Source organism: Lampris incognitus, chromosome 3 (genome assembly GCF_029633865.1).
Source record: "Lampris incognitus isolate fLamInc1 chromosome 3, fLamInc1.hap2, whole genome shotgun sequence".
NCBI lineage: Eukaryota > Metazoa > Chordata > Actinopteri > Lampriformes > Lampridae > Lampris > Lampris incognitus.
Genome location: NC_079213.1, coordinates 114,080,502 through 114,095,031, shown reverse-complemented (window position 1 = coordinate 114,095,031; position 14,530 = coordinate 114,080,502). Strand labels below are relative to the sequence as shown.

At 47.0% G+C, this 14,530-nt stretch overlaps 1 protein-coding gene across 1 annotated transcript in view; it reads right to left on the bottom strand.

The window, feature by feature from the left end:
* Positions 1 to 13,695, bottom strand: part of slc1a8a (solute carrier family 1 member 8a) — a 38,899-nt gene extending 25,204 nt beyond the window's left edge. Inside the window, exons 1-4 of the mRNA XM_056276933.1 lie at positions 13,642 to 13,695; positions 11,384 to 11,465; positions 10,922 to 11,190; positions 7,259 to 7,338 (exon numbers count right to left, since the gene is read on the bottom strand). Of these exons, the coding sequence (XP_056132908.1) occupies positions 7,259 to 7,338; positions 10,922 to 11,190; positions 11,384 to 11,465; positions 13,642 to 13,695 (485 nt within the window). The remainder of the gene's footprint in view (positions 1 to 7,258; positions 7,339 to 10,921; positions 11,191 to 11,383; positions 11,466 to 13,641) is intronic.
* Positions 13,696 to 14,530: the final 835 nt, after the last annotated feature.

Genomic DNA, 14,530 nt, shown 5'->3' with positions numbered 1-14,530 from the left:
CAAGTGTTCATAGTGTTAAATTACTGTAAATTAAGTTTTTGTTACTTAGAATATGTTCCCCATACTAACGTGACATCTTGATCATTACTAATTCACTAGTAATTAAGTTTTTGTTACTTAGAATATGTTCCCCATACTAAAGTGACATCTTGATCATTACTAATTCACTAGTCATTAAGTTTTTGTTACTTAGAATATGTTCCCCATACTAAAGTGACATCTTGATCATTACTAATTCACTAGTCATTAAGTTTTTGTTACTTAGAATATGTTCCCCATACTAAAGTGACATCTTGATCATTACTAATTCACTAGTAATTAAGTTTTTGTTACTTAGAATATGTTCCCCATACTAAAGTGACATCTTGATCATTACTAATTCACTAGTCATTAAGTTTTTGTTACTTAGAATATGTTCCCCATACTAAAGTGACATCTTGATCATTACTAATTCACTAGTCATTAAGTTTTTGTTACTTAGAATATGTTCCCCATACTAAAGTGACATCTTGATCATTACTAATTCACTAGTCATTAAGTTTTTGTTACTTAGAATATGTTCCCCATACTAAAGTGACATCTTGATCATTACTAATTCACTAGTCATTAAGTTTTTGTTACTTAGAATATGTTCCCCATACTAAAGTGACATCTTGATCATTACTAATTCACTAGTAATTAAGTTTTTGTTACTTAGAATATGTTCCCCATACTAAAGTGACATCTTGATCATTACTAATTCACTAGTAATTAAGTTTTTTTACTTAGAATATGTTCCCCATACTAAAGTGTTACCAAATTTTACAATCAAAATACTGTATAAACACATATGAAGTCAATGTTTAAATTTACATTAAAAAAAAAACTCAGAACAAACAGCAGTCAAAATTCCACATGGAAAAAAAGACAAAAACAAACAAACAAACATGTAGCCTGGCTGCCTGGCCAGTGAGAAAAAACACAACTTGTATACTCAAGACAAATAACCCCTTTATGCAGATGATTCACTCTTGTATGTAGCTATCAGTTATTTCAGTAATCAAGTATTCTACCGACTATTCCATTGAGGAATGGAGTAATCAGATAAGAAATACTTTTGCTTTAGGAAAGAGCAATAGTAAATATATAAAAGAGAACATAACACGGACGGCTGATTGGTTTCTTTAAAAACTAATCCAAATTTTTATTTCTTGAATTGAGTAAAGAACATTATCTGTCAAAACTAAACACGTTTGGTGCATTCAGGTGCCATATCATATTCTGGGTTTTAAACAACATTTGTTCTGAAATGCAAAAACAGATAAAAAGAAAAATGTAAAAAAAATTCAAATTACTTTAAAAAGGTATACATACAACCTAAAACTAGGGCAAGAATTAATAATAACAATTCATAAACTTGCCTTTAAATTGTGTTCTTTAACTTTCAGAACTACAAGTTTGAACCCAACTACAGCTCAGCTGTCTTCCTGGAAGCTTTTGGCTTTGACCAGGTTTTGGCTTCCAGCCTCATGACACTCGATTTTGTGAGATGGTGTGATCACTAACTGCTGTTCATCCTCCCTCCCTCCTTCTCTCCTCTCCCTCTCTCTCTCTCTCTCCTCTCTCTCTCTCTCTCGCCCTCTCTCTCTCTCCTCTCGCTCTCTCTCCTCTCCCTCCTCTCCCCTCTCTCTCGCCCTCTCTCTCGCCCTCTCTCCTCTCCCTCCTCTCCCTCTCTCTCTCTCTCTCTCTCTCTCTCTCTCTCCTCTCGTTCTCTCTCTCTCACCCTCCTCTCTCTCTCTCGCTCTCTTTCTCTCTCTCCTCTCGCTCTCTCTCTCCTCTCGCTCTCTCTCACCCTCCTCTCTCGCTCTCTCTCTCTCTCCCTCTCTCTCTCTCTCTCTCCTCTCGCTCTCTCTCTCACCCTCCTCTCTCTCTCTCTCTCTCTCTCTCTCTCCTCTCGCTCTCTCTCTCTCTCCTCTCGCTCTCTCTCACCCTCCTCTCTCTCTCTCTCTCTCTCTCTCTCTCTCTCTCTCCTCTCGCTCTCTCTCTCACCCTCCTCTCTCTCTCTCTCTCTCTCTCTCTCTCTCTCTCTCTCTCCTCTCGCTCTCTCTCTCTCTCCTCTCGCTCTCTCTCACCCTCCTCTCTCTCTCTCTCTCTCTCTCTCCTCTCGCTCTCTCTCTCACCCTCCTCTCTCGCTCTCTCTCTCTCTCTCCCTCTCTCTCTCCCTCTCTCTCTCTCTCTCGCCCTCTCTCGCCCTCTCTCACCCTCCTCTCTCGCTCTCTCTCTCTCGCTCTCTCTCCCTCTCTCTCTCTCCTCTCGCTCTCTCTCGCCCCTCTCGCCCTCTCTCTCTCGCCCTCCTCTCTCTCTCTCCTCTCTCTCCCTCTCTCTCACCCTCCTCTCGCTCTCTCTCTCCCTCTCTCACCCTCCTCTCTCGCTCTCTCTCTCTCCCTCTCCTCTCGCTCTCTCTCGCCCTCTCTCGCCCTCTCTCTCTCGCCCTCCTCTCTCTCTCTCTCTCTCTCTCTCTCTCTCCTCTCTCTCTCTCTCTCTCTCTCTCTCTCTCTCTCTCTCTCTCCCTCTCTCGCCCTCTCTCTCTGTCTGTCTCTCTGTCTCTCCCTCTCTGTCTCTCGCCCTCCTCTATATTCTGCTCTGACCTTTTCATGTGTCCTGCGGGTGATTTGGCTGTGTTCTGGGCTTAGTTATCACTACACTCGCTAAGTTTTCCTTCTCAAACGACTCTCGTGTTAATCTGCCTCTTTTCACCTGACATGTGCAAACGTGTAATCACAAATACATGTGCTTGCTTTAATATTTTGCACATATTTTAGATGTATTGTCATGTTTTTACTTGTGTATGAGTTGTTGTGTGTCTGCCTGTGCAGCAGTTTTCTTATGTGTTGTTGTGTTTTACTTGTGTATTAGTTGTTGTGTGTCTGCCTGTGCAGCAGTTTTGTTATGTGTTGTTGTGTTTTTACTTGTGCATGAGTTGTTGTGTGTCTGCGCCTGCGCAGGGGCTGCAGGTGCAGACTAGCTGCCGGCTAACTGTGGTGCAGTGGTCAAATGGTGCGTTGTCCCTGTCAAATACAAAATAACCCAAACCAAACTTAACGTAACTAAACATGGAGGAGTTTCGACGTAGCACGTGGGAGGATCACGCTATTCCCCCCAGTCCTCCCCCCCCGAACAGGCGCCCCGACCGACCAGAGGAGGCGCTAGTGCAGCGACAAGGACACACACCTACATCCGGCTTCTCCCACCCGCAGACGCGGCTAATTGTGTCTGTAGGACCGCTCGACCGAGCCGGAGGCAAGGCGCGGATTCGAACCGACGACCCAGGTAGGCGACGCCCCAGACCGCTCCGCTACCCGGACGCCTCCGTCGTGTCCTCTACGTTGCGCTCCCAGCTCCTCCTTTGTCCGACCGGAGTCGCTGTTTTCTGTGCCTGGTTCACTTCTCGCCAGACTCGCTGCTTCTCCTTCTCAAGCGGCTCTTCCGTCGCGTTTCGTTCGCAGCGTTGAGCGTTAGCCTAGCTTAGCAGCGTAGCCGCTTCTTTTCTCGCCCGGTGCGGGATTCGATACGGGGTGTACTGCACCACAAGGCCACGTCACTAACCGCTCGGCTAAAGGGTCAGACCCGTTAGCTAGCTAGGGACTAACGTGTCTTAGTAGTAGTTTACAGCAGTTAGCTTGATTACATTCGCAGTCAAAGCAGCCGCGTTAAAACGGTGGTGTGTGGCGGCTGCTTCGTAGTTACAGACCGGTTGTCTCTGCTACAGAGACGGGTCCGTGAGTTAGAGCGCCTGCTGTCGGCTAGGATTACGTTAGATGTGACGGGCCCTCCAGATAGCCTTAGCCCCGGGCCTAACAGCAGGCCTGCTATTGTTAGCACTAGCTCAGTAGCCCCGGGCCTGACAGCAGGCCTGCTATTGTTAGCACTAGCTCAGTAGCCCCGGGCCTGACAGCAGACCTGCTATTGTTAGCACTAGCTCAGTAGCCCCGGGCCTGACAGCAGACCTGCTATTGTTAGCACTAGCTCAGTAGCCCCGGGCCTGCCAGCAGACCTGCTATTGTTAGCACTAGCTCAGTAGCCCCGGGCCTGACAGGAGGCCTGCTATTGTTAGCACTAGCTCAGTAGCCCCGGGCCTGACAGCAGACCTGCTATTGTTAGCACTAGCTCAGTAGCCCCGGGCCTGACAGCAGGCCTGCTATTGTTAGCACTAGCTCAGTAGTCCCGGGCCTGCCAGCAGACCCGCTATTGTTAGCACTAGCTCAGTAGCCCCGGGCCTGACAGCAGGCCTGCTATTGTTAGCACTAGCTCAGTAGCCCCGGGCCTGCCAGCAGGCCTGCTATTGTTAGCACTAGCTCAGTAGCCCCGTGCCTGCCAGCAGGCCTGCTATTGTTAGCACTAGCTCAGCCTCGTCGGCAGATGCGGCGGGGTTCGTCTCTGTTTACCGGCGTGGGAAGGCTCGCAAGAGCAAGCCACCGGTCGTGTGACCTGGCCTGCAGTCACCTCTCCAACTGCAAACCGGTTTTCGCCCCTCGCCAGCCCGGTTGGTAGTCCTACCGGCCAGCGTGCTCCCGTCGACAGAGTAAAGCACGCTAGTGATAGGAGACTCCATAACCCGCAATATCAGATTAGCTCCAGCAGCCTTGGTTCACTGCTTACCCGGGCCCAGAGTCTCCGACACAGAGGATAAGCTTGGGGTGCTGGCATCACGCCCAGATAGCAAAACTGCTGTGGCCCGGACCCGTCTCGCACCCGGCACTTTCCTCCGGCCCACATACTGCGTGGAGTGATGGCACTTGGGCGGTCCACTCCTGTTTGCCAGATCTGGGCCAGAACCAAGCCATAGCGATGCCGCATATTTGCCAAAGATGGCCCATATTTGTTTTGTGATATTTGGGCCATATTCACCATTTACCACACGCGCCACTTCAGGGTCACATCCAGACCACATGTTGCCCAGAGCACCGCAGCTTTGCCAAAAAAGGCCCACATTTGATCTGGCATATTTGGGCCATATTTGCTATTATACATGTGGGCCACTTCAGGCGCACATCCATTTTGTCAGGGCCAGAAGAAGGCCACCAGTGCCGCATCACTGCCTGAAGTGGCCCACATCCGGATGCTGTCTGGGTGGAGGGAGAATCAGGGAACCCAGGCACACAGCACCACTACTTTCAGTACCATTGTCATTCATGTCGGCACCAATAACGCTAGGATGAAGCAATCAGAGATCACAAAAGCTAGTCTAGTCAGCACGCTTGACTTGGCCAGAAAGATGTGTCGGCATCGATTAATTGTCTCTGGTCCCTTACCCGTGAGGGGTAATATTGATAATGATGAGATGTACAGTAGGCTCACCTCAATGAACCCTAGCTGACTCGCTAGTGTAATGAGCCGGGATTCGCTGGCCTTCTTTCTGGAGCCGCCCTGACCTGCTGAAAGTGGACAGCATTCATCCTGCTGGGGACGGCGCTGCTCTTTTGTCTAGCAATATAGATAGCGGTCTACGTTTAGTTTGACACTAGGGACTTGTCTTTCAGCAGGTCACAGGTGATCAGAGCCTGCTAGGTTTAAACCTAGTGCAGATGTTGCATCAGCTAGTTTAGTCAATGGGTCTAGTCAAGGATCTTCCTGGGCTGTTCCGGTGGCATCTGGACACTACTTGGCATCCTCCTCTTCATATTCTTCAAATATTTTATAATTCAATTATAATTCTGTTATCCTCTTTCAGTGTTGTATTCTGTAAATTGTGTTTTATTCTGTACACACAACATCATTGCATGTGTGTCCGTCTTGGGAAAGAGATCCCTCCTCTGTTGCTCTCCCTGAGGGTGTTTTTATGTAAGCTGTATATAGTTATATGGATTAAACAAAGTTTCGATGCAACGAATTTTCATCGATGATTTTTAGGAATCGAGTTTCTCAAGGAATCGTTCCAGCCTGAACTGTATGACCTGTTGATATATTTACATGTTCTTATATGATGCAGCCTAGAGGGCAAACCAGCAGGTCAGTTTTCATCCACAGATTCATGTTGCACAATTTCAGCAGCGTTTCAGAAACAGAGAACTGCTCGGTAGTATGACTGCGATAGATAGATAGATAGATAGATAGATAGATAGATAGATAGATAGATAGATAGATAGATAGACGGATAGATAGACGGATAGATGGATGGATGGACTTTGCATGTTCTCCCCGTCCCTGCAGCGGGTTTCCTCCAGGTGCCCTGGTTCCTCCCACCATCAAAAAGACATGCATGTTAGGGTTAATACTCCTGTCTGTGTCCTTGAGCAAGGCATGGCAAGATGAACTGGAGTTGGTCCACGGGTGGTGCACGGCGGCTGCCCACTGCTCATAGCTACACAGCTAGGATGGATTAAATGCAGAGGAAGAATTTCCTCAAGGGGATTAATAAATTAGTAAAAAAGATAGATAGATAGATAGATGGAAGATAAGAAAGCCACTTTATTCGACATTATATTCTTACAACACATTGTATTCTTACAATAAGTGTGTTGTCTGCATGTAACCATGCTATTGTATAGCAGCAGGGGGCAGCTGCAGGGGCACAGACAGGAATATTAACCCTAACATGCATGTCTTTTTGATGGTGGGAGGAAACCCACGCAGACATGGGGAGAACATGAAAACTCCACACAGAAATGACCTGGGATGGCCTGGGGTTCGAACCCAGGACCTTCTTGCTGTGAGACAACAGTGCTAACCACTGGGCCGCGGAGCTGCCCGATGGAGGGAGGGAGGGATGGATGGATGGATGGCTGGCTGGATGGATGGATGGATGGATGGATAAGCTGATTGTGTCCCTTCAAGAGCAGCTTTAAACCCTTTAAACGAGCATCTATCCAACATTCATCCCATTCTGTGCAACGTAACGTCCTCAATATGAAAATGTATGACTGCTCTCTGATCCAGCAATGTCCAGGAAGAGAGAGGAGGAACTCAATTAATAATATTATTAATAATAATAATAATACTGACTATTATTATTATTATGTTATCAGTATTATTATTGGTGTTGCTGTTATATTATTATTAATGATAATATAATCACAATTTATTTTTGTAGAGTGCCTTTCCAGAAGCAGATAGCTGAAGGATAAGAGATCGATAACAGTAGAACACCAGGGATAAGCGGAAAAAAGGTAAAACAAAAAGACGACAACAAAATGAACATTTCCGTCCGAGTAAATGATAGAATAGAACGCCACAGGCAGGCGAGTGACAGAGGAGCAGGAGTTAGATGGGCAAAACGTACCTGGATGTGATGAGAGGAAGAATCAGCATCTTCAGCATCCTCATCAGCAGCTCTCCAGGGAAGGAGAAATAAATCTTTGCCTGGAAAAACAAAACCACAGCAGTGTGTTAAAGAACTGACTGAGTGTCTGTTGTTCCTTCAACACATCGGAACACAGACAGGAGGGACTCTCACACAAAGCACCTGAGGGCCAAACGTAGAACTTTATAACACCTCAACTGTACCTGTCTAACCACCCCGGTCTCTGCTCCGCCCCCTCTGCTGATCCGGGGAGGCTGCAGACTACCACATGCCTCCTCCCATACATGTGGAGTCACCAGCCGCTTCTTTTCACCTGACAGTGAGGAGTTTCACCAGGGGGACGTAGCATGTGGGAGGATCATGCTATTCCCCCCAGTTCCCCCTCCCCCCTGAACAGGCACCCCAACTGACCAGAAGAGGCGCTAGTGCAGCGACCAGGACACATACCCACATCTGGCTTCCCACCCGCAGACACGGCCAATTGTGTCTGTAGGGGCGCCCGACCAAGCCAGAGGCAACATGGGGATTCGAACCACCGATCTCCGTGTTGGTAGACAACGGACTAGACCGCCACGCCACCTGGACGCCCCCTCCATTACATTTGTGACAGTCAGTGTCTAACAGCAGTGTTTTGGTTCACTACGCTGGGGATGTCGGCCATCTGTGACAGCACATTCAGGTCCTCATTCTTTTATTTTTTCTTCACTTAAGTTTTTATTAAGGCTTCAAAAAGGTATAAACAGAACAGTACAACAACATCCACACAAAAAAAATAATACATTAAGATATACAAACAAATAAATAGTTGTCTGCAAACATTTCAATATTCACACATATTTTAATCAGGCATTCATTTAGTCGGCGTCATTTCTCATGTAAGTGTTCTGTGTTTCCTGTTCTTTTTAAATATATTCTCTTGAACTCTCAAAGTGTGCGTCCACTTTTCCATAACAAAAATGTCTTGGACAATTTCCATCCACTCTTCCAGTTTTGGAGAGTCGACATTGAGCCAGTTTGTGGTAACGGCTTTCTTACTTGCTGCATGTAAAACTTTAGTCAAGTAGCGATCTCCTCTCATCACCACATCTTCTGTGTTACCGAGGTGCGCCACAGGGCAGGTGTTTGGGATTTCATATCCCAAAATATCGTTGATGCCTACGTTTACATACCGCCAGAAAGCATGCGAGTGGTCAACCTCCGCGCTCCCACACGGCCTCCGCGCTCCCACGCGGCCTCCAGCACTGTGCTTGTGCAGCAAGTTGCTGCTTTTTATTTTGGGTGTCATGGAAAAGCGAGTTAGATTCTTCCAGCAGAATTCCCTCCACATTTGTGAGTTTGTGGATGTACATTGTGTCTCACACATTTGATGCCATTCTTCCTCTGCTATTTGGATCTTGGTTCACTGTACTGGTCCTCATTCTTTAACACTGTCCTCTCACCGGATGGTAATAATATTCAAACTACCACATTTTACACAGCCGTGCCGAACCCCAGCCCGAGCAGAGATAAATAGCGGGGTATGATGGTGACAGTAAGTGTTGAGGACATAGTCTGTTGGATATTAAAAGGTAATTCCACTTTTTTACAACTGTGTGTTATCTTCCTAGTTTATGGGACAAGCGAACAGGAGCGTCAGACACGTTTCAACAAGTCCAGTTTAATGCAGTTATCTAAACCAGGTACATGGAAGTGAAAGTTAAAAGTTATGGTCGGGCGTCCCTACAGACACAATTGGCTGTGTCTGTGGGTGGGAAGCTGGATGTGGGTATGTGTCCTGGTCTCTGCACTAGCACCTCCTCTGGTCAGTTGGGGCGCCTGTTCAGGGGGGAGGGGGAACTGGGGGGAATGGCGTGATCCTCCCACGCACTACGTCCCCCCTGGTGAAACTCCTCACTGTCAGGTGAAAAGAAGCGGCCGGCGACTCCACATGTATGGGAGGAGGCATGTGGTAGTCTGCAGCCCTCCCCGGATCAGCAGAGGAGGTGGAGCAGTGACCGGGACGGCTCAGAAGAGTGGGGTAATTTGACCGGTACAATTGGGGAGAAAAACTGAGAAAATCCCCCCCCCCCCAAAAAAAAAAAGTTATGATGTGAAGCCTCCACTATGATCAGTGGTGGATGACGTTGCTGGTCTACTTCCTGGTTCAGGAAGTAGCAGCCTATACTTACCGTAGGTAGTAGTAACATCCGTAAACTAGCCGGCCAGCACGACAGAGAAGTCCTAGATAAGGGACAGTCATGGACACAGTCTGGCTGACATGTTAGGGGGGTTTGTTGTTTAAATACTCCTGTTCAGGTGTTCCATAAGACACCACTGTCACGCTGAGTCCAGCGGTGGTCCATGTCTAGCATCTCCTGAATGAAGCCAGTGAGTAAAATGAGGTCATGAGATATGACTGATGGAAAAACTACCAGTGTCAGTAATATACTGGCAGCTGCCAAGAAAGAATAATTTCGGTGCTCAAACAACATGAAAAATAACATTTGGATTATTTAAATGAGTTAGTTCATGAGCTGGGGAGGCTAATTGTTGTGGCCTGAGTTGACTGTCGTTACACTGACTGAAAAAAGTGTGTCTTTGCTTTCTTTCTGTGTGTGGCTTCCCTCTGCTTTACATTACAAATGAATTGTGTTGCTCTTGGAAATGAAGGGACTTGTTTTTTGACGAACACAATACAATGTGATTATAGATCTTCATCCGCTGTAGTTCAGTTCTCCCTGGGAGTCCGTGTTGCAGTACATGCTTAGATCACGTGACACATCAGCTGTGTTGCACGGCGCATATACACGGGGTCACGTGTTGCCACGACCCTGCTTCAGCTCACCGTCACCAGTAAAGAAACTCCCATCAGCCATCGTCCTTTCACATGACAAGCAAACACCGACCGGCAATATGATGTGCAGCAGCACCATGCAGAACACCAGTGTGAAGCTCAGCCAGTAAACTGGTGTTTCTACAGTGGTGTTTCATGGAGCTTGTATCCTGACACTGAGGTGTTTCCTGCTTTTGCAGCTGCGCTACAACTTTGATGAGCAGATTTTCCTTCTTTATCTGCTGTCAGTGGCAGAAGTTTTAAAGCAGTAACGATTATCATATCTTCTTGCTCATAGGACCTCATGGGTAATGTTCATCATCCTCATACTGACCGATGTCTCTTTGTTTCTGAGCACTTGCATCTGTTTCTATCTATGACTCGTCTGAAGCCTCATGTAAGACAACAACAGGCCTGGTGCTTGTTCCTTCCATATGCTTCTGCAGGTGACTTGCGTTGGCAAACTGCCAGTTTTTCAATGGAGGGGATTATTAGCTGGAGCGTTTCTCGGTTCTGAGAAGCCCCATTTGAGTTCCTGTAACAACCAGTGTCCAACTCTTCATGTCATCTACAAGGCCAGTGCTCGTCTGAGGTCTGGTTAAACGGTTAATAAAAGTTAGATGTTGACATTCCCCTTTCTGGGTTTCTACACATTTTGGTGACAATAAGGTCTCTGTCCAGTGAGAAGTGAGGGATCGGTGAATGGAAGGACAGCGGATGGAAGACAAGGGGAAAGGCCTTAGGATGTGTTTGGAGAACAGGGAAGGAAAATTTCAGATCTTAAACTCTCATATTGTTCAGATCATTCTGTTTACTAAAGGTTGGCCTACCTGAAATGACAGCTTGGTTCCTCGTAGCATGAAGCCCAAGATGCAGCCGGTCAAAACGGCAAATAACGACAGAGTCAAGAGCCCATTGCGTTTGCAGAAATCCCTCAAGTTCTGTCGCAGGTTAAAGGTGACGTTCTCCCGGAGGTAACGCTTGATGCGATCCGCCATGGTTTTTTCTGCGTCTCCCGGACCATAAGAACTGTTCTCCGAGCGTCCCTCCTCTTCCCCGGCCGGTAAAAGTAGCTCCTCCATGATTCCAAGTGTTTCACCTGGGCAGAGAGTCAACTTCTGAGACAAGCCAAAGACAAGGTAACCTTCTCCACCGGGGGATTAACCCATCATGGCTTCATGGGCGCCAACTGCTCCCCGCAGGCTCCCTTCATCTGGGAGACTTAGTGGGACTAATAGGCTTACCAGAGAGGAATAAAATCTAACACGCCTTTGTTGCAGGTGGCGTCTTACTCTGCTTTTGGATCTTGTCAACACTGACATCTCCTATGTAGGCTTCCAGGATCTGCCAGGGTGAAAACCAGATGACGGCAGCCTGCAGATCAACAAAACATTGGGTGAACTTTCGATTCTCATTTCTTACACCGTCTGACTGCAAGCATGGTTGAGGTCATTAACAGCTAATCTTTATTGTGAGAAGATACCAGTCCATCCGTCCACTATATCCCAGCACAAACCAGTAAATCCCAGTACAAACCAGTAAATCCCAGTACAATATGAAGCATGATTCGCTCATGACTTACGTGTTCCACCGGGCTTTCCCCTCTTTTCTCTTCTGATAAACACAGAATACTTCATTATCTCCTTCATCTGCATTAAGGAGCGTTCTGTTTGAATGCTCCCAGCAACTCGGGAAACTGAGAGGCCCCTTTTTCTCTTGATTCTGGGTTATTTTCAAGGTATAAAAATACCCAGCAGCAGACAAAGCTGTCTAAACGGCAATGCACTAAAGATGAGCCACATAAGTTCCTCAAAGAGAGGAACAGTAGCACCCCCCCCCCAAAAAAAGAGAAGAAAATCCTAATTACAAATGTTTTCTTCTTCAATTGGCTGCTCCCATTAGGAGTCACCACATCCATAAACTTCCTCTTTGGCCTTCCTCTTTTCCTCTTCCTTGCAGACCTTTTTTACTCCTTTATTGATCCCTGTGGGGAAATTATCTCTCTGCATTTAACCCATCCTAGCTGTGTAGCTAGGCGTGGTGGGCAGCCACCGTGCAGCACCCGCGGACCAACTCCAATTTGTCTTCCCATGCCTTGCTCAGGGGCACAGACAGGCGTATTAACCCTAACATGCATGTCTTTTTTTGATGGTGGAGGAGATCAGAGCACCTGGAGAAAACCCACCGCAGACAGGGGGAGAACATGCAACCTCCACGCAGAGGACGACCTGGGATGACCCCCAAGGTTGGACATACCCGGGGTTCGAACCCAGAACCTTCTTGCTGTTAGATGACAGCGCTAACCACTGTGCCACCGTGCCACCCATATTCCCATATTCAGCATCCTTCTCTCAATATACGCAGCATCTCTCCTCCACACATGTCCAAACCATCTCAATCTTGTCTTTCTTGCTTTGTCTCCAAACCGTCCAACCTGAGCTGTCCCTCTAATATACTCCTTCCTAATCCTGTCCTACTTCATCACTCCCAATTAAAATCTTATCATCTTCATCTCTGCCACCTCCAGCTCCACCTCCTGTCTTTTCATCAGTGCCACTGTCTCCAAACCATACAACATAGCTGGTCTCACTACCATCTTGTAAACCTTCCCTTTAACTCTTGCTGGTACCCTTCTGTCACACATCACTCCTGACACTCTTCTCCACCCACTCCACCCTGCCTGCACTCTCTTCTTCACCTCTCTCCTGCACTCCCCGTTACTTTGGACAGTTGACCCCAAGTATTTAATACACCTTCATCACCTCTACTCCTTGCATCCTCACCATTCCACTGTCCTCCCTCTCATTCACGCATAGGTATTCCGTCTTGCTCCTACTGACTTTCATTCCTCTTCTCTCCAGTGCATACCTCCACCTCTCCAGGCTCTCCTCCACCTGCTCCCTACTCTCACTACAGAACACAATGTCATCCACAAACATCATAGTTCACAGAGACTCCTGCCTGATCTCGTCCATCAACCTGTCCATCAACATTGCAAACAAGAAAGGCCTCAGAGCCGATCCTTGATGTAATCCCACCTCCACCTTGATCCCATCTGTCACTCCAACCACACACCTCACCACTGTCACACTTCCCTCATACATATCCTGCACCACTCCTACATACTTCTCTGTAACTCCTGACTTCCTCATACAATACCACACCTCCTCTCTCGGCACTCTGTCATAAGCTTTCTCTAAATCTACAAAGACACAATGTACCTCCTTCTGACCTCCTCTATACTTCTCCATCAACATTCTCAAAGCAAACATCACATCTGTGGTGCTCTTTCATGGCATGAAACCATACTGCTGCTGCTGATCATCACCCCTCCTCCTCTTAACCTAGCTTCTATTACTCTTTCCCAAATCTTCATGCTGTGGCTGATCAACTTTACACCTCTGTAGTTGCTACAGTTCTGCACATCACCCTTGTTCTTGAAAAATCCTGATTACAAAAGTAAAGCTAAGAAGTAAAGCTAAGAATTAGTGAACACATCAAACACTCTGTTCACACCGCTGTAGCTCACGTTGATAAAATTAGATCTGACCTGGTGTCTGACCGTGGCACCGGCCCAGAGGCCTGGACTGGTGCAGCTCACCATGGAGGATTTGTTGATGCTGTGCCAGTAAGCAGTCAAACTGTAGTCTGGGACTGTTGTCAGATCCTAATCCTGTCCTGGCTATTTAAAATCTGGACAGGAAATGGCCATGATGTGAATTATACCAGTGGGTCATCTCACACACACACACACACACACACACACAAACAAAAGAATGGGAGGGATGTGATTAGATTATTTGATTGGATGGTGCAAAACATTTGATTCCCATGGTGACACAATCACAAAAATGTGGCTTTTTTAGAGGTTAGAGATTAGATTTTGATATAAAATAAGTAAATTATCTGATGTAAACCTCTGAAGGATCTTTTTACGACAGGTGAAATATGGGAAAAATTATGATTCTTATGTCATGTCAGGGTGGCACGGTGGTGCAGTGGTTAGCGCAGTCGCCTCACAACAAGAAGGTCCTGGGTTCGAGCCCCGGGGTAGTCCAGCCTTGGGGGCTGTCCTCTGTGTGGAGTTTGCATGTTCTCCCTGTGTCTACATGGGTTTCCTCCGGGTCCTTCGGTTTCATCACACAGTCCAAAGACATGTAGGTCAGGTGACTCAAAGACATGTAGGTCAGGTGAATCGGCCGTACTACATTGTCCCTAGGTGTGAATGTATGTGTGTGTGTGAGCCCTGTGATGGCCTGGCGGCCTGTCCAGGGTGTCTCCCCGCCTGCCGCCCAATGACTGCTGGGATAGGCTCCAGCATCCCCATGACCCTGAGAGCAGGATAAGCAGTTTGGATAATGGATGGATGAGTAAATTATGGATTTTTGTGTATTTTATTTGGCATAAGCTATTAAATATGACTGGTGAAACGAGCTAAC